The sequence below is a fragment of the Phocoena phocoena genome, chromosome 8, assembly GCF_963924675.1.
Source record: "Phocoena phocoena chromosome 8, mPhoPho1.1, whole genome shotgun sequence".
In the NCBI taxonomy this organism is placed as follows: Eukaryota; Metazoa; Chordata; class Mammalia; order Artiodactyla; family Phocoenidae; genus Phocoena; species Phocoena phocoena.
Window position 1 is genome coordinate 24,314,908 of NC_089226.1, and position 22,541 is coordinate 24,337,448.

The following is a 22,541-nucleotide window of genomic DNA, read 5'->3' on the forward strand; positions in this document are numbered from 1 at the left end:
TCAAAGAAACAGCTTTTAGTTTTATTGAAATTTGCTATTGTTTCCTTCATTTCTTTTTCATTTATTTCTGCTCTGATCTTTATGATTTCTTTCCTTCTGCTAACTTTGGGGTTTTTTGTTCTTCTTTCTCTAATTGCTTTGGGTGTAAGTTTAGGTTGTTTATTTGAGATGTCTCTTGTTTCTTAAGGTAGGATTGTATTGCTATAAACTTCCCTCTTAGAACTGCTTTTGCTGCAACCCATAGGTTTTGGGTCATCGTATTTTCATTGTCATTTGTTTCTAGGTATTTTCTGATTTCCTCTTTGATTTCTTCAGTGATCTCTTGGCTATTTAGTACTGTGTTGTTTAGCTTCCATGTGTTTGTATTTTTTACAGATTTTTTCCTGTAATTGATATCTAGTCTCATAGCGTTGTGGTCAGAAAAGATACTTGATATGATTTCAATTTTCTCTAATTTACCAAGGCTTGATTTGTGACCCAAGATATGATCTATCCTGGAGAATGTTCCATGAGCACTTGAGAAGAAACTGTATTCTGTTGTTTTTGGATGGAATGTTATTAGGCCATATTCTACTATCATCCAGTACCAGCTAAACCTCAGATTACTTCTCTGAATAAAAAATTTAATATTTATTTTGAAAGAATGCAAACACAATGTGTTCCAAACAACCTTTTAAGTGATAGCTAGAGCAGAGCAAATTTTTCAATTTAAAGTATGCAGACACTCCCAGAAAATAAAATTTAGCAGTGAAAGTAATGCTACACTTTAGCCCTGCCATTTATCAGTGCTTTACTATTGGTTTCTAAAAATTTTTCCGAAGTACAAAGAACACTATCTACAAACTCTGCTCAGTATTATTAAAATAGGTCAAGAGAAGTGGGGAAAATATGGTAAAGATTTTGCCCTGGTAAACCTTGGTCATAGCGGGAATGCTGAGCAGCCCAAGGGCCTGATTTTGGCGACTCTGGATTAAGAAATTATCAGGAGGATGCAGTCTCTGTTCCAGGGACTTCCCTGGTGGTGCAGTGGTTAAGAATCCACTGCTGGGCTTCCCTGGTGGCACAGTGGTTGGGAGTCCGCCTGCCGATGCAGGGGACACGGGTTCGTGCCCCGGTCCGGGAAGATCCCACATGCCGCGGAGCGGCTGGGCCCGTGAGCCATGGCCGCTGAGCCTGCGTGTCCAGAGCCTGTGCTCCGCAACGGGAGAGGCCACAACAGTGAGAGGCCCGCGTACCAAAAAAAAAAAAAAAACGAATCCACTGCCAATGTAGGGGACAAGGGTTCGATCCCTGGTCTGGGAAGATCCCACATGCCATGGAGCAGCTAAGCCTGTGTGCCACAACTACTGAGCCTGGGCTCTAGAGCCCGGCAGCAACAACTACTGAGCCTGTGTGCTGCAACTACTGAAGCCTGCGTGCCTGGAGCCCATGCTCCACAACAAGAGAAGTCACTACAATGAGAAGCCCGCGCACTGCAACGAAGAGTAGCCCCCGCTCGCCACAACTAGAGAAAGCCTGCGTGCAGCAATGAAGACCCAACGCCGCCATAAATAAATAAATAAATAAATTTTTAAAAAAGAAAGAAATCCTGTGTCCATACTGGTACGTGAATTTTCCCTGGCTCACCCAGCCTGCGAAGAACTTTTATTTTCTTTGAATAGATTAAAACCATCAACAGATAAAAGAAGGAAAAATAATTAACTAATATAGATAAGATGGTCCAAAAAGAGAGGCAGACAGTGGCTTCCCGCTAATAGGGCCCTTGCCAGTCTCTTCCCAGATCCAACTTTCAGCATCTGAGGAGTAATCAAGACCAATCATTCCTCATCAATTACAGGGGACAGCAGCTTCTGACTTTGAGGTGACGCTCACCCACCAGCCTCAACCGTGACTTCTGCTACTCCAGTGCCCAGCTCCTGGCTCCTGGCTTGAGGCTTGGCCCAAACTCAGTGGATGCTCAGCAAACACTTGTTGAAAGAAGGGAAGTTAGGGTTAGGGGATTAGGGAGAACGGAGAGAGTCACAGTCCAGTGAGGGAGACTGCTGAGCAGAAAACAAACAAGAGATAGGTAATAAAATTTGGTGCTGATGTGAACAAAAGGGCTGGGAGATTTGGCCTTGTAGGGGATCAGGGGAGTGATATTTGCTCAGCGTCTCGTAAACCCAGTGAAATTCCTTGTTTGAAGGCATTTCCCTAAACTCTTCAAAGCTGTTCGCCGCTGGGCCTTTTCTCTAGTCCCCTAGCAATCACCACTGTGTTTGCGTCCTTCAAAACACGGTTTCCACTAAACAGGTGCCAAACTCCAGCAACCAGAGGTGGGGGCCGGGTGCAGCCTCAAGCACCCTGGTCTCAGTGTCCGCCTCTCGACCCTGGTCCTCAACCCTGCGCGGCTGGGGGGCGGGGGGGCGGTGGGGGAAGTGACGAGTCCATCGCGGACCCCTGGCAGCGCCCGACGCAGTCGCCTGTGGCGCGCCCTCGCGTTCCGGCCGGAAGGGGGCCGGAGGCGGGACGGCGGGCGGCGGCGCACAGCCCGCCCCGGGGTGGGCCGAGCTCCGGCCCGCCGCACTCCCGTCCTCTCCCCGCCGCAGCCGAGCTGGACCGCAGCGGCCCGGAGACCATGCGCCGCCTCCCGCTGGTTCCGCTGCTACTGCTGCAGCTCGCCCTGCTCGTGGCCGCGGGGGGCCCCGAGGCTCCGGTCAGCGCGCCGCAGAGCCTGGTGTGGGGGCCCGGGCTGCGGGCGGGCGTCGTTTTGCCCGTCCGCTATTTCTATCTGCAGGCCGTCAACTCGGAGGGCCAAAACCTCACTCGCTCGCCCCCAGGTAGCGTTCGGCCGCGGGCCTCCCTCGCTCAGCTGCCCGCTCCCCTCCGTCCCCGCCGCGCGTCCCCGCCGCGACCGCGCCTCTCGGGAATCCGCCCGCCACCGGCGTGGCGTCCTTCCCCCGAGTCCGGTCACTTCCTCTTCTCTCCCCGTTCCCTGGACCCGAAGGCGGGAGGCAGTTGCAACAAGAGTCTGCTGAATGAATAAATGAACTCCGAGGGCCCTTCCTTAGTTAACGTGCAAGGACTGACATTCCGAATGGATGGCACCCAGGGTGTTAATGAATGCAGTGTGAGTCTCAAGTTGGAGATGGTCTTTCCACCGCTGACTAGTTGTCTGATCTGTCACAGCTTGCAGGGAGTGCCTTCACGTGTTGAGTCATCAAGCCCAAGAATCGGATGGGGTTACACTGCTTAGGCCTAATGGGTTTGAAACAGCTCCCTCCTACACAAAGGAAATATCAGAGCAGTAGGCAGAAAGGAGGCAGTTTTGCAGACTAGGTTATTTTCTTAGAGTTTTGAGTTCTTGAAAGCAGATTGCAGGAATTAGCGAAACTCAACGCATTAGGTTTTACCTCTACCGAGGGTGGATATCGTCCTGAATCCCTTCTGCCCAGTCATCCTCCCACGTTCTCTTTAATATCTTACCTTTGCAACGTCTTACAACTTGTCCCGCTAGTTTCAAGTTGTTGCCAGTCAGGATTTGATAATTTATGTCTAAATTATGTCTTGCTAACTGGCACCGTGTTTTATCAACAAAGAGACAATCAGAATACCCAGTGCCCCTTCCGCTGGCGGTGGAAAACTGAGTACTTTTTTTTTCAGTTTTAGAAAGGCTCTCCATGGCCCTAAGGATCAGATAAAAAGATTCTTAAACCCAGATTCAGTCTTTCACCATGGGGTGTATTTTCTTCTTTATAGTTTTCTAAAATTAATTTTATAATGTTATAAATGGGGGAGGACTTTAGAAAGAAAAGAAGATGGAAAACTAAGGAAAAAATTAATTTATACATGAAAAAGGAAAGTTACATGATCCAAAAGGAAATACTGTTAATCTTACTTTTAATGAAAGAACTATAAATTCAAATAAAATTCCATTTTTTAATCTAAAAATAATGGCAAAAAAATTTTAAGTGGTAATACTCAAAGCTGCTAATGAGATACTCTCAGACAATGACCTTTATCCTCCGCTGGTGGGAGCACAATTGGTCAAATGTTTCTGGAAAGTAATTTTCCCAACATATGAAAAGTCTTAAACATTTACAAATCTAATGTGCAAAAATGAGTTTCAACAGTTAGAAAATGTAATTTTTAAAAAATATATCATTTATGAAAAATGTCCATGCCCTTTTGAAACTGATAGGTGTCGTTTCAGGGGGGCTCCAAGGAGGCTGGTCCTTTATGTCTCAACACAGAAAGAATTCAGCAAAGGCAAAGTGATAGATAAGAAGTGATTAATTAGAATAGAACACTTGTGAGGCTTACAAGTGGGCAGGCAAGTTGCTCTCCCCTGAGTGCTTAGTGGGTTACAGTTTTATAATCAAAGGTACACAGGGGATGGGGAGAAGACCTTTGTCTCTCTTGGGTAGATGTCACATTTCCATAAATGATTGTTTTTTTGTGTGTGCACAGAGCATGTGCTGGGGGTCATTAACTTGATGACACCACTAGGCAGGTTGTAGGCCTTATTCTCCACTATTGTTTTGTTGTTTTTAGGGCATCAGACAAAAAGCATGTTTTGGGGGTCATTAACTTACTGAGCTCACTAGGCAGGATGTAGGTCTCATGCTACTATTGTTTTGGGGCATGTCTCGTGCTTCTGTTGCATGATTTTGTTGCTAATCAAGTTAGCTTGATTTTGTTGTTAAGCAAGCCAATCTGGCTTTGATGCTAAGCAACTTGTTCTGCTTTATGAGTCAAGCAAGCCCACATTGTTTCAGGATTTTCCCATTACTTTCTTGAGTGATCATTAATCTTACTGTGGTCTCCCAAAGCCCCCTAAATTTCCCTCTCTATCTACAATTCCCTAATGGGGTTTCTATGCTAACTATTTGACTTTCCTACTCAATCCCTTGATTTTGACTATCCTACTCAATCCCTTGTGACCTTGAATGAGGAAAAAAACCAATTTATATCTTTATTTTCACTAATGTCTGACTTAGATTATTTCCTTCTATTATGAATGTAGGCAGAACCTGTTGCCACTGTTATATTCCCAGCATCTAACATAATACCCGGCAAAGTTGCTCAGTAAATATTGTAGAAGAAAAGAAAGAAGGGGTGGAGAGAGGATGGTTGGAGTATGTCAGGATGGCAGGATACAAGTACTCATTTTCTCCTCAGTCATCCTCTACCTTCATCAGTAATGATATCTTCATAAACTTATCTTACCTCCTAGCTGTGTAGCACTTCAGTGTTTTAACTGTGTCGTGTTTAATTTGCTCTCCTTAAGCATCCTGTGAGGTAGGAAGGGTAGATACTATTCCGTTCACTTTTTCTATAAGAAACCAGGTTAGTGAAAATAAATGTCTTTCCTGTGGCCCTACAGTGGATAAGGATCAGAGTCAAAACCAGATACCCAACCCTTTCAATATCTAGTTCAATGGTCTTTCCCTTTTATCAAATCACTGGTAATATGATCACTGTGAACCAGTTTTCACTAAGATCCTATAGAGTATGCATGGTAAGCAGGCAGCCAGACATTTGGGAGGATTTCCATTTAGCCTCAAGGTGTAACAAGTTGGCCTTCAGGGACTCTGTTCCCTTGGCCAGATGGAGTCAACACTTTTGTTGCAGCTGTAGAGAGCCTTAATAAAACTCCTAAACAACAAGGGAGGTGCTGACTCCATTGTACCAGGAATGTCAGAGGTTATTTCTCCAACTATGAATTTTGGGAACCTGTATGTTAACATTACTCAATGTGACAAGTTGGATTCAGAATGGGCTTTGAAAGAAGAAAGATTCAAGCTGTGTGCAAATTTTGGCTCTGCTACTCATAGGTATGAGACCTTGGGCAAGGTATATACTTAAATTCTTCAAGGGAGCCTTGGCTTCCTGATCTGTAAAATGGGGTGGCAAATACCTTCCTCACAAGTTCTTGGAGGAAATAAATAAGAAAATGCATATGATAATCTCAAGCTCAGGGACTGGCCCAGTCCCCCTGTCTAAGTAAGTGAATTTTTAAAAAATGTGTTCTTTCCATATCAAAAGTCTGCAAAATTTCTGATTCTAATGATGTAAGGCTTTGATACTGCCAACCTCCTTTTGTCTCCTTTAGTCACTGCATTCTCATTCAATTAGCTATCTTTCCTAAACAAGTGTGGATCTGTGGAATAGAAAAGCTCAAGCTGAGCTTGATTCTGTTCCATTATATTAGCCCCCAGGGCAAATGAGAATTCACGTTCCTTCTGTCTGAAGCAATTTGAAATGGCATTCTTCTCATTTTCTCTTTTATGATGTTGGAATTGCTTATTTCTATTTTAGTGTGATCAATTTAAAAATAATGAAGTGTTTTGGAGATAGTTTTCTTTTGTAAATCCAGCTCCTTCCAAAATATCACATAGTCATTAATATGCTTGTCTTATATCTGTTTTGTTTATTTAAAAATCATAAACTTACGGAGAATATCACTATTTGATAGGAGATAAGACTTTTCTGTCCTGTTTCCAGTCTGGGGAGAGAATGGTGGCTTTTTAGTCTCCAGGCTCTGACTTCCTGATTTTCAGTCTACCATACCACATTGCCTTTCTGAAACTTAAGCAGGAAATAACGTAAAGCAACTTACATGTTTCATTAAGCATTTCAGGTAATTGGCCAACATTTATAATAATTTCACATTAAGTTATTACTCTTTTTTTTAATAAAGCCCTTACATTTATCTGTTATAGTTCATTTTTTTTAGCAGTTGTCTTTCATAACTTTATCACACTTCTTTCAAGAATCCTAAAATGCATGTGTTTGGTACTTAATTATGTAGTAGCAATATGTCAGATACTACATTACTATTACTAAATTGAAGAGACTGAGAAACATTTTTTTCTGACCCACAAGAAAAAATGAAACCCTTGAAGATCAAAAAAAGTAGAAACATCACTCACGAGATTTAGAAACTAAGAATAGGAGGAACAAACTTTTTTCTTTAGTAATTTCAAAAATATATGTTAAATATGCTTAATACAATAAAATTAAAAAATAAAGCAACTATATTCCAATAAAAATTAATTTTAAAAAACAAAAAATATGCTTAATATTTGAATATTATGAAATATGATAGTGTGAGATGAAAGACTATTTGATCACAAATTATTGTGTACTAGGACTGTGTATTTCAGAGGATTCACCACCTTTTTTTTAACAATTGCTTTGATAGGTGATTGACTGTGGTTAAGACATTAACTGATCTTTATTCTTAAAGCACCTGAGGATCAGATCTGTACTGAGTGCAGGTATGTCCACTGTACTCTCTGAAGAAAGAAGTCCCAACATTTATTCATGCAACAGTATTGTTTCAAAGCCTGAAAAGTCAGCTAATATACTGCAAAAAGAGAAGGGAAAGTTTGCTAAGTAGGTATTGTCTATCCTGGAAAAGAAAACCCAAAGAATTCTGGGTTTGAAAAGGTTGTTAGATCATCCTAGTAGATCATCCTAGTATAACTGTTTCATTTCAACTTGAGGAAACAAATTTAGAGAAGTAAACTCTAGTATTTACAAAGGTATGTGAGTTTGTGTGTACGTATGAGTGTGTTGCATTTGTGCAGAGTCTAGTAACTAGCTATAATCTCTCTCTACTTAAGGAAATGGGCTTGGAGTATAGCTTGAAATTTGGGTTAATAAAAAGGAAATTTCTTCACAATTGAGGTTTGTTAGGTATTAAAATGGTTTACAAAGAAAGCTTGTGCATACTTTATAAGGAGTAAGTTAGATTGCCTTAGAGCTATGTCATCCTAAAAGTTTATGGATTTTTAACTACCTGGGCTTTTAAACCTACCCAAAGGAGAAAAGATCAAATAGGCAAAAAATTAATCTCTTCCTTGTTTCTTTAAGAATTATTTTATTCAATGATTTTGTTCACTCAATCAATCTTATTGAATGACTAAGGAATCAAATGTTGAATCAGATCCTTGGTTTTGAGACATAAATCAAATGTAGTTCCTGGCCTCAAGGATCTTCCAAACTAAAATAATTTTGTTTACCATTGATAGTACTGAAAAAATAACTTCTGCATAAAGACACTTACCCAATAATTAGTAAAACAAAATAATCATGAAATAGTAGAATTACTCATATATTTTTTTTTCTTTCAGGCCAAACACTATTCAAAGTAGTAATCAAATCTCTCTCACCTAAAGAGTTAGTTCGGATTCACATCCCTAAACCTTTGGACAGGAATGATGGGACATTTTTGATGCGATATAGGATGTATGAAACTGTCAGTGAAGGGCTGAAGATAGAGGTCCTTTATGGTGATGAACATGTCGCTCAGTCTCCCTATATTTTGAAAGGTAAGTAATTATTACATAAACCAGAGCCAGCCTTATGAGTAGACTCCATGGCTTTCAGAATGCGTTATGATAACCTTAAAGTATGTGCAACAGGATAATCATTATATATGTATCTTCTGGAGCTCAATTTAACTAGATATTTTAAGGGAGAGAAAAACTAAGTAATTTAAAGCGATTTAAATGACAAGCAAAAAAATCTTGTGTGTTTACTGGGGTAGTTACCATTTTTAGTACTCTTCATTCTTTTGCATACATACATATTTTCATCTAGTACCATTTGCCTTCTACCTGAAGGATTCCCATTAGCTTTTCTTTTAATGTGAGAATGCTGATGATTAGTTCTTCTAGCTTTTGGATATCTGAAAAAGTCTTTATTTTGCCTTTATTTTTGAAAGACAGATGTCTTTCAAAAATTATAGGTTGACAGTTGTTTTTTTCTTTTAGTACTTGAAATATACTGTTCCACTGTCTTCTCACTTGCATTATTTCCCATGATAAATCTTCCATCATCTATATCTTTGATCCTCTGCTAAAGGTTTTCTCTTTATCAGTTTTTTTTGAGCAATTTGATTATTATGTGCTTTGGTGTAGGTTTCTTCATGTTTCTTGTGCTTAGGGTTTGTGGATCTTTGGGTTTATAGCTTTCATTAAATCCAGAAAAAATTTGGCCATTATTTCTTCAAATATTTTTTCTGTTCTACCCCAGCTCCCCTCCAAGAATTCTAATTACCCATACATTAAACTTGAAATTATCCCACGACTCAATTATGCTCTTTTCATTTAAAAATATGTTTTTTCTCCATTTTGTTTTGTATAGTTTCTATTGCTATTTCTTTAAGTTCACTAATCTTTTCTTCTATAATGCCCAATTTGTCATTAATTCCATCCAGTGTATTCTTCATTGCTTGATGCTTTCTCATTTTCTTGAGCTTTTCTCTAGGATGCAGTTAAGTTATTGGGAATTAGTTTTATCCTTCAAATTTTCTTTTACAATTTATTAGGCAGGCCCAGAGCCATGTTTAGTCTAGGGCTAATTATTCCTTACTACTCAGGCAATACATCTCTGCATACTCTATCCAACCTCTGTGAATTAGAATGCTTTCCAGTCTGGCTTGTATGAATAGGCACTATTCCCAGCCCTGTATGAACAATGGGTATTGTTGCCTCTAATCCTTATGGATGGTCCTTTCTCTGCCTTGGATAGTTTCCTCAAACATATATATTGGTCAGTATGCCTTAAATATTTGAAGGGAACATGTACAGATCTCTGGAGTCCTCTCCATGCAGTGAGTATGTCCTACAACTTTTAGCTGCCTTGATCTCACTGGACTTTCAGCTCTTGTCTCCTCAGCTCAGTGAGACTGCTGGGGTCTACCTGGATTCCTCCTCCATGTTCCACAACCTAGAAACTCCCTTAGGCAGTAAGCTTTAGGAACTGTAGGGTTTACCTCATTTGTTTCTCATCTCTCAAACTCATTGTCCATTGCCTGATGTCCAATGTCTTAAAAAAAAATGTTATTTCATATATTTTATCTGTTTTTTGGTAGTTTCAGGTAGGAGGGTAAATTGGTCCCTATTACTTTTCTGAAGTAGAAATTCTCATGAAAATTGAATAACTTTAAAAAATTATTTTTATATTAAAATAAATATGGATATATTTTGAAATAATATATAAATTCTGCATAAATTCTTTTTTAAATGAGTCTTCAGAATAGTTTTATAATTATGTCTGGCCACTTTAAAATTACACTGCAAGATGCCCTTAGGTTTCATATTTCCTCTTTGAGATGTGCTGATGGAGGTAGTTTTAGGGACTCAGAGAAAGAGACCTCATCTTGTCTTAAAAAATCACCACCCCTACTACATTATCATGCCTGAAAAGTAATACATTCTTTTTTTTTCTTGTTAAAACGTAAGTTGTTTTATGCTCATCAGCCATTTATAACTCATTAGAAATAAATTTTTCAATAAATTGACTGAGAGTAGGTTATATTGGGAGAGAGCATATGCTATACTAGGTTATCTAGGGTGGGATGAAAGGGGGATAGAAGGTGAGAGCACAAGACTCTGACATTACTACTTTTACCACTGATTTGTTTAGGACAGATTATCCCTGTCTGGATAATCTTAGAATTTACCAAGAAGTCATCCCATGCTCACAGCAGGGGCAGAAACAACTTCCTGTGTTGCAGTGCATGTTAATGGAACTTGGCGTTGTATGTGTTTTGCTTTCTTTAGGACCAGTGTACCATGAGTACTGTGAGTGTCCAGAAGAGGATCCTCAGGCCTGGCAGAAAACTCTGTCTTGTCCAGCCAAGGAGCCACAGATTGCAAAAGATTTTTCTTCTTTTCCCAGCATCAATCTCCAGCAGATGCTAAACGAAGTTCCAAAAAGGTTTGGGGATGAGAGGGGTGCTATTGTTCATTACACGATTCTCAGTAACCTAATCTACCGGAGATCTTTAGGGAAATACACAGACTTCAAAATGTTCTCAGATGAGATTTTGCTGTCACTGGCAAGAAAGGTATGAGAATGAATTCATTGATTCTAAAAATAGTTTAATTATTTATTTGTAACATTTAATTCTTAGAATAATAATGGTAAAGAATGGAAATGGATTCCAGGATTGAAAGTGTGCATCTGTCTGCCACCTGAGTGCTCATAAGTTCTTCACCTTTATGGATATCTCTTTCCTTTAATATTTAAGTTAAATGGCTTGAGCCCCCATCCCAGGTAAGTAGGCCATATAGTGCTCTCCCAAGGTTTCTGTGAACTCCCAGACATTTACAGCTGCAAGGTGACTTCTTCAAGTTCCCCAATCCTGCTGAGTACTCCTTCCATTCAGATTTCACTTTCTTCTTGTCACCTCAGAATAAGTTGAACTGAGGACACATTTTCCTTGTTTTATCCTAAGTGCATTGCACACTTTATTGAATGTTGGGGTAACTGAGAGAGGTTATTTTGTGCCAATGCAGAGTAAACAAAACAAAACAAAAATCCTAACATTTAAAAATAGACATCCCTGTGTTAATCAGACTCTCAGTCATCCTTGCCTCTGGGAATTTCTCACTGGCTGTCCTTGATTTTCAAGTCTTGGCTTCTTACTAAATATGACTGGGGCTTCTGTCTTTCAAAAGACTTCTCCACATCCCCAGCAACTCCTCCCCCAATCCCTCTATTCAGCCCCTCTTTCCACATTTGCCAAATTCCTATAAATTCCTCTTAAGCAGAGCAATTCAAACTGCCTTTTGTTCTTTCTTGTTCCTGATTATGCAGAGTAAAAGATGAGGATGGGCATTTTTTACCTTTTTCACCCAGAAGGACCATCAAGGTAGTTTTCTAAATCAAAAGCCAGCTTTCCTGATGTGAGTTATACAAGTTCCCAAGCACATGGAATGTAGGGCTGCAATCAATTCTTATTTTAAATAGCAGTTGCCTCCTGTCTCCCCATCAGCCCACCGTATGAGCATATGAGCATATTATGGGCATCTGATTCTAAAGGCGGTTCTTTCTTCCTGGGCTACCATCAATCTACTCTGCCCTGTATTTCTGTATCTTGTACTCATGTGGTTTTTAACTAGGAATGATTTTGCCCCTTAAAGGAATTTGTCAATGCCTAGGGACATTTTGGTTATCGCAACTGGGGAGTTGCTACTAGCATCTGGTGGGTAGAGGCCAGGGATTCTGCTAATCATTCTACAATGCACAGGACAGCCCCCACAGGAAAGAATTATCCACACCAAAATATCAATAGTGCCAAGATTGAGAAATCCTGCTCTACAGTGAGAACTTCTGATGTGGAGCTTACTAATGAGCTACTAAATGATAACAGGGACGCACTAAGGTGAATAGTCATATCCCTTTGCCCTTCCCTTTTGTTCCAGGTTCTTTGCCCAGTGACTGAAAGGAGACTTACGATAAGTGAGACTCACCTCTGGTCTTTGAACAGCTCACTCTAGTGGAACTTGTTTTTGTTATTCAGAAGTGAGGATGGGATGTAAATACAAACAAGTAATTGTACCACAACACGATAGGCCCATAAGAAAAGTAGGTACCCAGGGTTAAAATGTCTGAGGAAGGCGAGTCATAGAGGAGGTAACATTAGCTCTGAGTGTGAAGGATGAGAAAGGAGACTGCCAAGTGAATAAGTAGGAGAAGGGCATTCTAGGTGAAGAGAATTACGTATTAAAGTGGGTGGCATTTTCAGAGAGTAAGTAAAGTTTTCTGGTACACGGGCAGATGGAAGATGGATTCAGAGCTAAGCTGGAGTAAGAGAGTGGGGCCTGAATTCCAGCCAGAGAGTTTAGACCTTGTCCTATAGGCTTAAATTTCTGTTAAGCTTGATAGTAACATTAATTTGTGTTTTAAAAATTTGGACAGTAATGTGGAGAGCAGATTAGAGTGGGGAGAGGCTAGAATCAGAACATCTAGTAAGGGACAACTATTGCAACAATCTAGGTAAGAGATGAAAAAGGCCTAAACTAAGGCATTGACCATGGAGATAGAAATGGATAGCAGATTCCAGAAACAAACATAGATGTTATAAAAAGGCTTGATAGTGAAGGAAAACAAGGGCTTGGGTCTAACTTTGTAGGTTCTCACTTAAGCAGCTGGCAGAAAAGGTGCTTGAAGCCACTCATTCACACCTTTCTACACAGTTTCCATATCTATAATACACAACAGTTTTAAATGTCACCTCTGAACAGAGGTAGCTAACTCCTGCTCAAGTGAATTGTCATGTACAATCCTCACCCTTGATTTTCTGATACTACTGATGACTGAGAGGCATCCTTCTCTCTTCTACTATTTTCAAATTTCAGTTTTATCAGAAATATTTTAAAAGCCAAAGAAATGAAGCATTTAGTACCAAAGACTGAGGTCTTCCCAGCACTGATAAGCATTCTTTTGTTTATTTAGGTCCTTCTCCCAGATTTAGAATTTTATGTTAATCTTGGAGATTGGCCTTTGGAGCATCGAAAAGTCAATGAAACCCCTGGCCCTTTACCTATCATTTCATGGTGTGGCTCTCTGGATTCACGAGATGTTATCCTTCCAACATATGACATCACCCACTCCACACTTGAAGCTATGAGGGGTGTTACAAATGATCTTCTCTCTATTCAAGGAAATACAGGTAAAAGTCATTCTCTAAGAAAAAGCTTAGAAGTAAGAAAGGTGAAAGGAATGTTCAATCAGAGAGAGTATGTGAATATATTTAAATAACCATTGTTCTTATTTTCTAGCCAGGAAAAAAGAAAAACAGCACTCTAAACTCTAAAGTGGTTTTTGTTTAGGATTCTTCTAATCCAGAAATTTAAGATATGTGGATTAGGCTAGTAATGTCCAGAACCTAGTGTAACTGAGTCTCCTTTGAGTTGGTCACTTGTAAATACCATTGGAAAATACATATTTGGTAAAACTATCACTTAACTTAATTCTGACTCCAGTGCCTTTATATTGCTGGATGAAATGAGAGAGAATTCTGAAAAATATAAAATTATATTCATATGTAAGAGAATTGTGATAACAGTATAATTTGGATATTACAACCTCCAGCACCATAAGAAATTCTCCTCTTCCCTCTTTCTGCCTCTCTTGATCCTTTACAATCTGAATTCCTTTCCTCCTATTTGATGACCTTAGGTTTATGGTACTACAGACCTTTTTATTAAACCGAACTCCCTGAGTAGAAAAAATCCCTGCCTTGTCTTAATAAGTCTCTATTTCTGTTTAGAGCAGTTTAGTGGACTTATTTAGTAGACAAGTCTAGAGACTCCTTGTAAACTCTCTAAAGGTAATGGGAAATGAAAACTGACCTACTTTTTATTTGATAACAGTAAATTCCTGAAAAGTATGCTAAAATAGTAAAGAGGTTGACCCCCTACAGTTTCTATGTTTTATGATTTATCCCTTAGAACACTGACAGGTGTTAACTAATGACTTCTTTTTAGAATAATAGAAAGAGAGTTAAATTAATTCTTCCAGATTATTTCGCTCCCAGGAAAGAGAGGATATAAATATATATACATAGTTAAGTTATGCAAAACTTATTTGCATTTAACAACATATTAGAAAAATTCTGCACTGTATTCAAAAGTGATATGCTCAAAATTCTGAGCAACCTAAGAATTAAAGATGTGTGGATGTTACTTAATTCTCTACTTTGTTCTAGTCACTCTAAGAACAAAAGCCTAGAGCTTTTTTTTTTTTTTTTTTTTGTGAAGCACAAAAGTTGGAAGAAACTAATGCCTTGATGAGTGAGCCAAGTCACGGAATCTCTTTTTGCTTTGAACTTGATCCAGCATTATTTTGGATAATTCCTAATGTCATGCAATAGAAACTCCACTTTTTGAGTGACCTCTCACTAGTACACTAAAGGATAAAATTAGAGCATATTTTTCGAAAGTAACATTTACTTTAGATGTGTTGATGATAAAAGAGCTTTAGCATCTTAAATGACAAAGGTAGATTAAAGATGATTATACTTACCATAATATAAAAATGTCAAATTCATAATTGTATTTTTTTATGGTCTCAAACCTCTAGGACCTTCCTGGATCAATAAAACAGAGAAAGCTTTCTTTAGAGGTAGAGATAGCCGAGAGGAGAGGCTCCAGTTGGTGCAGCTGTCCAAAGATAATCCACAGCTACTAGATGCAGGAATTACAGGATATTTCTTCTTCCAAGAAAAAGAAAAGGAGCTTGGAAAAGCTAAATTGATAGGTTTCTTTGACTTCTTTAAGGTATGCAATTAAGTCTTCCTGGATACATATGAAGTGATAAACTTGTATTAAAAGTCAACCAAATAGCTGGGGTTGGGCAGATTTCTCCCATCTTGTGACCCAACACACACTTTCTTATCAGGCATAGGGAATTATGAAACTCATGCAGTTTCTTTTTTGTTTGTTGTAGTTGTTAACTTTGTCTAACAAATAGCTCAGAACTGTATTTAATACTCAAAATACAGTACAAGGATTAACCTAGAGTTTTGGTATATTTCCCTGTTTTTCTCTTTTTTAATAAACTGGGAATATAAATGTCTTTTACATAAAATGATCTTGTAAATAAAAAGAGTATGAATTCTATGCTAGTAAAATAGGGTTCAAGTCCTGCCTCCGGTCCTGCCTCTGCCACGAACAGTGGGGCTTTCATCTCTTAGCACTTCTCGCCTCTAACATGTGTGAGCCTGCCTAGCTCCTTCAGAGCACCGTATAAGGCTCAAAGGAGGTAGAGGTGTGACAATGTGACAAAATCTGACTGGCTGGTAAAGTCCTTGGTACCAATTATTTAAGAAAAAAGTAATTACCGAATCTGTTAGTATATCCTGTTACTCTCACTGTGATATAATGAAGAGAGCATGGGATTTGGGCTCATAGATCTCTGAAACAAATTTTATCATTAATAAAAAAAAAGAGAGGGAGATGATAACATCTTCACATTATTATAATTGAATGAAAAGTGACTTTAAATGTAAATCAAAGTTTATTAATCCAACAAATATGTCCATACTGTGTCACCAGCATCACACTAGTCCTTAGTCTTCTCCAGGCTTCTGTCTCCTGAACTCTAAAACTGAACTTTGAGATAATAATGCCTTCCTTTTTTATACTAACATGGGTATAAGGAACAAATGAAATAAATGAAAGTGTAAATTGTTATCAATATTAAGCTTTGCTAAATATAGAGCTTTGGAAATAGTTTTCTTACCTGGTTACAGAAATCTGAATTTCCCATTACATAGACATAGTTGAAATAGGTATTCCTATTTCCTAAAATTATTTATTATCTTTAAATGTGTTGTATTTCTTAAAATTGACCTGTTAAATGATACTTATGATTTTAATACAAAGAGAAGATGTGTGTTACAAAATAAAATATAAAACTTGTAAATACTAAAGTTGGGAAATAACTTCTTTATATTTAATGTTACAGTGTTGACAAGAAGCAGAAGTGAAACAAATGACTGTTAAAATTTTTGTTTATGTTTGTTTTAATCTTTTAGTACAAGTATCAAGTGAATGTGGACGGGACTGTGGCTGCTTATAGATATCCATACCTCATGCTTGGTGACAGTTTGGTTCTGAAGCAGGATTCACCATATTATGAACATTTTTATATGGCACTAAAGCCTTGGAAACATTATGTTCCAATTAAAAGAAATCTTAGCGATCTACTAGAGAAAGTTGAATGGGCCAAGGTATGCTTTCTGCCATTTTAGTTTCTTTAGGCAATCACAAATTCACCAGTATTAGTTACATGAGTTCCATCATAACACAATTTAATTTGACATAATTTAGTCAAAAGAAATGTTATTTTGTGAAATTTTTGTTCCCTTGAAATATCTGAAGAATCAACATCAGGACGATTTTGAATACCCTCTATCAGTATGTTTGAGGATTTTTAGAAGACTTGAAGTCCAATGTTATATAGAATATAGATTTTTCTAAAGTATCCTTATTCATGCACACATACCAAATGCAAATTACACACACCAAATGCAAATTACAGATTAAAAAGACCAGGGTTAAAGTGCTTTATGCACAAGAAAACATTTAAAGCAATTATGGTACACTTCTGTTTTCCCCAGTTAGAAAAAAAGGCACAAGTTCTTTTTTTAATTAATTTTTATTGGAGTATAGTTGATTTACAATGTTATGTTAGTTTCTGCTGTACAGCAAAGTAAACCAGTTACGTATATACATATATCCACTCTTTTTTAGATTCTATTCCCATATATGTCATTACAGAGTATTGAGTAGAGTTCCCTATGCTATACAGTATGTTCTTATTAGTTATCTATTTTATGTCAATCCCAATCTCCCAATTTATCCCTCTCCCGACTCTTTCCCCCTTGGTAACTATAAGTTTGTTTTCTATATCTGTGACTCTATTTCTGTTTGGTAAATAGGTTCATTTGCACCATTTTTTTTAGATTCCACATGTAAGTGATATCATATATTTGTCTTTCTCTGACTTACTTCACTCAGTATGACAATCTCTAGGTCCATCCATGTCACTGCTAATGGCATTATTTTGTTCTTTTTTATGGCTGAGTGATACTCCATTGCATATATGTACCACATCTTCTTTATCCATTCCTCTCTCAATGGACATTTAGGTTGCTTCCATGTCCTGGCTATTGTAAATAGTGCTGCAATGAACATTGTGGTGAATGTATCTTTTCGAATTATGGTTTTCTCTGGATAACAAGTTCTTAAAGAATCACAAGTTTCCCATAAAATAAGAACTCTTTTTTTAAAAAAGGAAAAGTGTTTTAAAAGTTCTTGTGTTTTATTGTGAAATTATAAAATTTACCCTTCCACTGTAAGACTTTATTTTGTTTCTGAGAAGCAATGTGGCTATGGAAATAACTGGGTGCCCCTGAGGCAGAATATTTTTGTGACCCTTTATAAAGAGTCAGAATTGCTTGCAAATGGCTTTTCCTGTGGGCAGCATGATAGAATATTAGCTATTTTCTAAAAGTATAATTAGGAATGCTGACTATTCCTGGTACTGAAGGAACAACCTATGGGTACTAATAACTGAATTTTTTATTACTACAATAATATAGTCTTTCATAGGTACCATTTTACAACAACTTTTTGGCTCAGACTACATATTTAAATGGAGCTTTTAAGAGTTGTTATAAAAACTAATTCATTCTATTTTAGTTGTATTTTAATATCAGGCAGAGAGGGTTAGATTAGGGGAACAGATGATGAGCCCTAGACTTCCTGAGTAGCTAGGAAAGTACCAAGATAGTCATGATAGGGGCTGTATGTGGGTTGTTGCACTGGGTGAGGGGGGATCCAAACAGGTATGATTATTTCTATATAGCAGAGATTTCTAGGAAAGTACTTTGTCAATTTCCATAACCTAATTCTTAAGTTATATATATATACACAAAACTTTTTTTTTTTTTTTGCCGTACGCGGGCCTCTCACTGTTGTGGCCTCTCCCGTTGCGGAGCACAGGCTCCAAACGCGCAGGCTCAGCGGCCATGGCTCACGGGCCCAGCCACTCCGCGGCATCTTCCCGGACCGGGGCACGAACCCGTATCCCTTGCATCGGCAGGCGGACTCTCAACCACGGCGCCACCAGGGAAGCCCTTAAGTTATATTTTTATGTTTCATCTCTCCCTGCTGTTCACATTCAACCCTACGTCTGTCCTACCTCACATTCACAATTAGCTTTCTTTGTGAGTCACAGGAGTAATCTTCATTCATTGTTTCTTTTTAAACTTTTCAGGAAAATGATGAAGAAGCCAAGAAGATTGCAAAAGAAGGGCAGTTGACTGCTAGAGATCTACTACAGCCCCACAGGCTTTACTGCTACTATTACAGAGTACTACAGGTCAGTTCAGAGGATCCATCTGCTTGGTTGAGTGTCCTCAGACCAAATGCATGGCCTGAATGCTTGCTTCCTGGAGGTGTTCAAGAGTCAGTCAGCCTGTGGAGCTCTGGCTATGCTGAGGCGCCAGCCTATAGCAAGATAGTGCTAAGTCCCTTTGTGGCCTCCATATTTTTATCTCCATTCAGTATTATGAAAAACAATGCTTAGCGCCATTACAAATATAGATTAAAATCTCTGAACCTCAGAGAAAATCTTTCCTCATATGGAAAATAGGAGGGTTGGACTAGAGATCATTAACATCTCTTTCTGCTCAAAATATCTACCTCTTTGTTCTCCTTACTGCTTAAGAGCCACGCTTTTGCTATCAGTACAGGATGGAAAACAAATATTTAATTTGTTGTATAAAACAAACAAATGAAAAATACAGTTGACCCTTGAACAACATGGTTTTGAACTGTGCAGGTCCACTTACATGTGGATTTTTTTAGTAGTAAATACTACAGTACTACACAATCCAAGGTTGGTTGAACCCACGGACATGGAACCATGCATACTGAGGAATCACATATATGGAGGGCCAGCTATAAGTTATACACAGATTTTCAGCTGTGCCGAGGGTCAGTACTCCTAACCCCGACATTGTTTAAGGGTCAGCTTTATTTATAATCTAAAACCTTAGGGCTGAATTCTGAAGTACAGATATTTACTGTACTTCCAAGAATTCAAGGATTGGTTCTTTGTATAATTAACTTGTGTTTTACTCAGTAAAATTTCGCCAGAAGAGAAAAATAAGAAATTATGTTTTTGTTGTTAACCTAAACTTATTTTTCTGTGAGGCAGAAAAAAAATAAATTTCCTCAGATGCCTGAGGCTACTACCCTCTCACAGAAAAATTAAAATGATTAATTACTCCATTTATTAGAAGCAGCCTTTTTCTTAAATGAGTTCTTTTCCCTCTGCTAGTCTGGCTGTAATTTTAATGATAGGAGTTTCTCCCTCTGAAATATTAATTAGGTTCATGTACACATGTCAGTATTTTGTTGGATTTGACCCAGGAAGGAATGTACAGCTAAATGTACATGGAACCACTGAACTGAAAAATCCAATGTATAGGAATATTTCAGTCAGTGGCCAAAAAGGAGAGACATTTCACAGGCCTGTCGCCATTTACAAAGTGTGTGAGACTACAGGCCTAAAGGGAAGGATGTGTGAAACCACCAACTTTATTGTGAGATGCTTATCATCTTTGTTCACTGATTTGAATATTCAGCAAAGTTAATTATTCATTAACACATGGAGGATGAATTCGAGAGGTGCTGTTGTTCAAGTAGGGACATCCCGTTACAAGAGGCTTCTTTCCTATACATAAAATAGTGGATGGGGCTCCTTGCTAGATTATGAAATATCGCACTAGTGCCTGTAATAACTAAAGTTAAAAGGTAACTTTAGGACTGAGATAAACCAGACCTTTGGTTTTAGTCTGAAGATACATAGCCACTAGAAACAATAGCATGAGGGGAGCGGGGAGGATTCAGTGGAATGAAGTTTGGACTAATCTTTCCATTGCCTTCAAACACATTCCAGAAATACGCTGAGCGCCAGACCAGCAAACCCGAAATACGTGATGGAATGGAACTTGTTCCTCAGCCGAATGACAGTGCATCTATCTGCCAGTGCCACAGGAAAAGGCCTTTAAGAGAAGAGCTTTAAGTCAGCCCATATTCACACTCCTGTATATGCCGGCAACATCTTCCATGGCAGCATTCAGATAGAATCTAAGCTGTGAAGACTGTGAAGACAGCCTGGAAGACTGTATGCAGGGGACTGCTTCTCTTGGTGGCTTCATATAATGTGGATGGATAGAGCAATATTAGAGCAAGTATTACCAAATATCTTAGGATATTAATATCTTTTGAGTAAACACTGCTATTATCAGCATCATAGTTTCTCTGAAAAGAAAACTTGGGGATCATAGTAGATAGAGAGGCTTGCCAAAATATAAATAACTCTCTATGAAACTGTTTACATTGTATTTATTGGTTTGTTTCTATCCCTTGTTCACTTTCCCTCTTCCCTTTCCAATGATGAAGAAAAAATATTTTTGCAGGGCTTTTTTTACCCCCTCACTGCATAACTTCTCTTCCTACAAGCTGCTTTTGGCATTCAGTAATAGCAGGTTTCCTCTTGGAAGGTCTGATATGAATAATGAAGGAAGATGAGAATGACTCTGTTATTAAAGGTAGCTTGGAGACTATGAAGGGAAATTATTTTAAAGCTCATTCATATCTTTTTAACTAAGTATTACCAAGGGCTGAGACAAAATTAAGGAGAGGTAGTGCCTTAAGCTAGTTAATTCCCAGTCTATCTCAGTTGGACACCCATCAAGGACAACACAGTTATTAAAGTAGATGACAGCATCCTATCGGTATCTTCATTATCTATATATAGAATAGATAAATGATAACTGTAGTCAGATAGGGATCTTTAATTCTTTTTAATCTTTAAAAGGTATACTTGAAAAACCTCTGAAACAAGCTGCAGGAAGCCTGGTATCTTGGGATTCACTAATAAACTAATGACAAAAGCAAGCATCCATTCTTCACCGCACCCCTCCTCTATTTCACTGTGCTGTATTGCTAAGATAAAAACTTTGGAAATTTCCTTTGCCTTTTAGGACAGGGTGAAGTCTTAAGACCCAGAAATTCATTACACGTTCCTTATAATACCACCAATATGAGATTCAATTCATTAGGAACACACTCCCAAAACAAGAAATATCCACACTCCAATTTAAAAATTTACTCTCCTAATTGAAATATTTACTTAACCTGGAAGACAATGTAACCACTTTAAAATAGTCATATCTATTCTTTACTGAACATTACTAGGGACACAGAATTTTTTTAACTAGACAAAAGCAAAAGCACATTTAGTAACAGTGTAATCAAAGCCAAGTATCCATGGAAAACACTAATACCCACCAGTTGTTCAAAAGCACAAGTACACAAGTATAAAATAAAGGGCAAGCTGTACAGTGACCAGATCCTAAGGAGAAGAGGGGTGTGACGATATGTAAGTTAATATAATAACTACATTTGTCAAAATAAGCTATCAACATTTTGTTTTTATTAATAAAATGTTGGAAACACCTTAAATAGCCATCATGATGGAGCTAGCTAAATATATAGCTATACATCAAGGAATACAGTACAACCATTTAAAAGAATGAACTAGCTCTAAATGCACTATCAATCATGAAAGATTTCCATGACAGTGTTCAGTGTAAAAAGCAAGTTACAGAACAACACATATAATGTGAAAACATTTATGTAAAAAAATATATCCATGTGATTGAAAGTTTAGAAGGATATTCACCAATATCTGAGGAAAATGGAGAGAAGGGAATTTTTACTTTTTGTCTTATACCTGTCTATGATATTTAAAATGCTTTTACTGTAAGTATGAATCAGATTGGACAATAAAGAAAAATACAAACCTAGGAAAAGAAAATAAATGCACAAAAGATATACACAGGAAAATAAAATGGATATTTATATTTTCCATTATGCTGTTTTTAAATCTACTATGTCTAGAATTTTATATCATGTGACATATTATTTACACATTTTAAATAAAGTAAATTTTCTAAATAAAATTTTGAAACAGATAAACTTGTTTTTTAAGAAAGAGGATTTAATCACCTATAGCTTTGGTATTTCTGTAACTGGGTTGGTCTAATTTTAATTCTATTATGTCTTCATGAATAAATGGATCAAAACTTCTACCACAAACACTAAATCCCTAGTGAGTAGAAATTAATATTAAAGGAAAAGATATTTGGGCTTGACACCGTTATTTTCTGTTATTTC

General features: G+C 37.9%; 1 protein-coding gene across 3 annotated transcripts; it reads left to right on the plus strand.

Annotated features, from left to right (window-relative positions):
• The first annotated feature begins 2,617 nt into the window (after positions 1–2,617).
• POGLUT3 (protein O-glucosyltransferase 3) lies at positions 2,618–20,563 on the plus strand. 3 transcript variants are annotated; one of them, XM_065882532.1, is made up of 8 exons: positions 2,618–2,819; positions 8,121–8,318; positions 10,557–10,843; positions 13,237–13,453; positions 14,866–15,062; positions 16,322–16,516; positions 18,568–18,672; positions 20,257–20,563. In XM_065882532.1, the coding sequence occupies exons 1-8, from the start codon at positions 2,618–2,620 to the stop codon at positions 20,380–20,382; spliced, it is 1,527 nt and encodes a 508-aa protein (XP_065738604.1). In that variant the 3' UTR covers positions 20,383–20,563. The 3 variants fall into 3 exon arrangements, with proteins under 3 accessions (XP_065738604.1, XP_065738606.1, XP_065738607.1); XM_065882534.1 differs by lacking the exon at positions 18,568–18,672 and having other exon boundaries at positions 20,257–20,382; XM_065882535.1 differs by lacking the exons at positions 13,237–13,453; positions 14,866–15,062 and having other exon boundaries at positions 20,257–20,382.
• Positions 20,564–22,541: the final 1,978 nt, after the last annotated feature.

Bases quoted from the DNA above. Each gene is read 5' to 3' on its own strand.
- POGLUT3 (XM_065882532.1), top strand. From the start codon at position 2,618: ATGCGCCGCCTCCCGCTGGTTCCGCTGCTACTGCTGCAGCTCGCCCTG. The intron at 10,844-13,236 runs GTATGAGAATGA...TTGTTTATTTAG, and splicing joins TGCTGTCACTGGCAAGAAAG to GTCCTTCTCCCAGATTTAGA. The intron at 16,517-18,567 runs GTATGCTTTCTG...TAAACTTTTCAG, and splicing joins AGAAAGTTGAATGGGCCAAG to GAAAATGATGAAGAAGCCAA.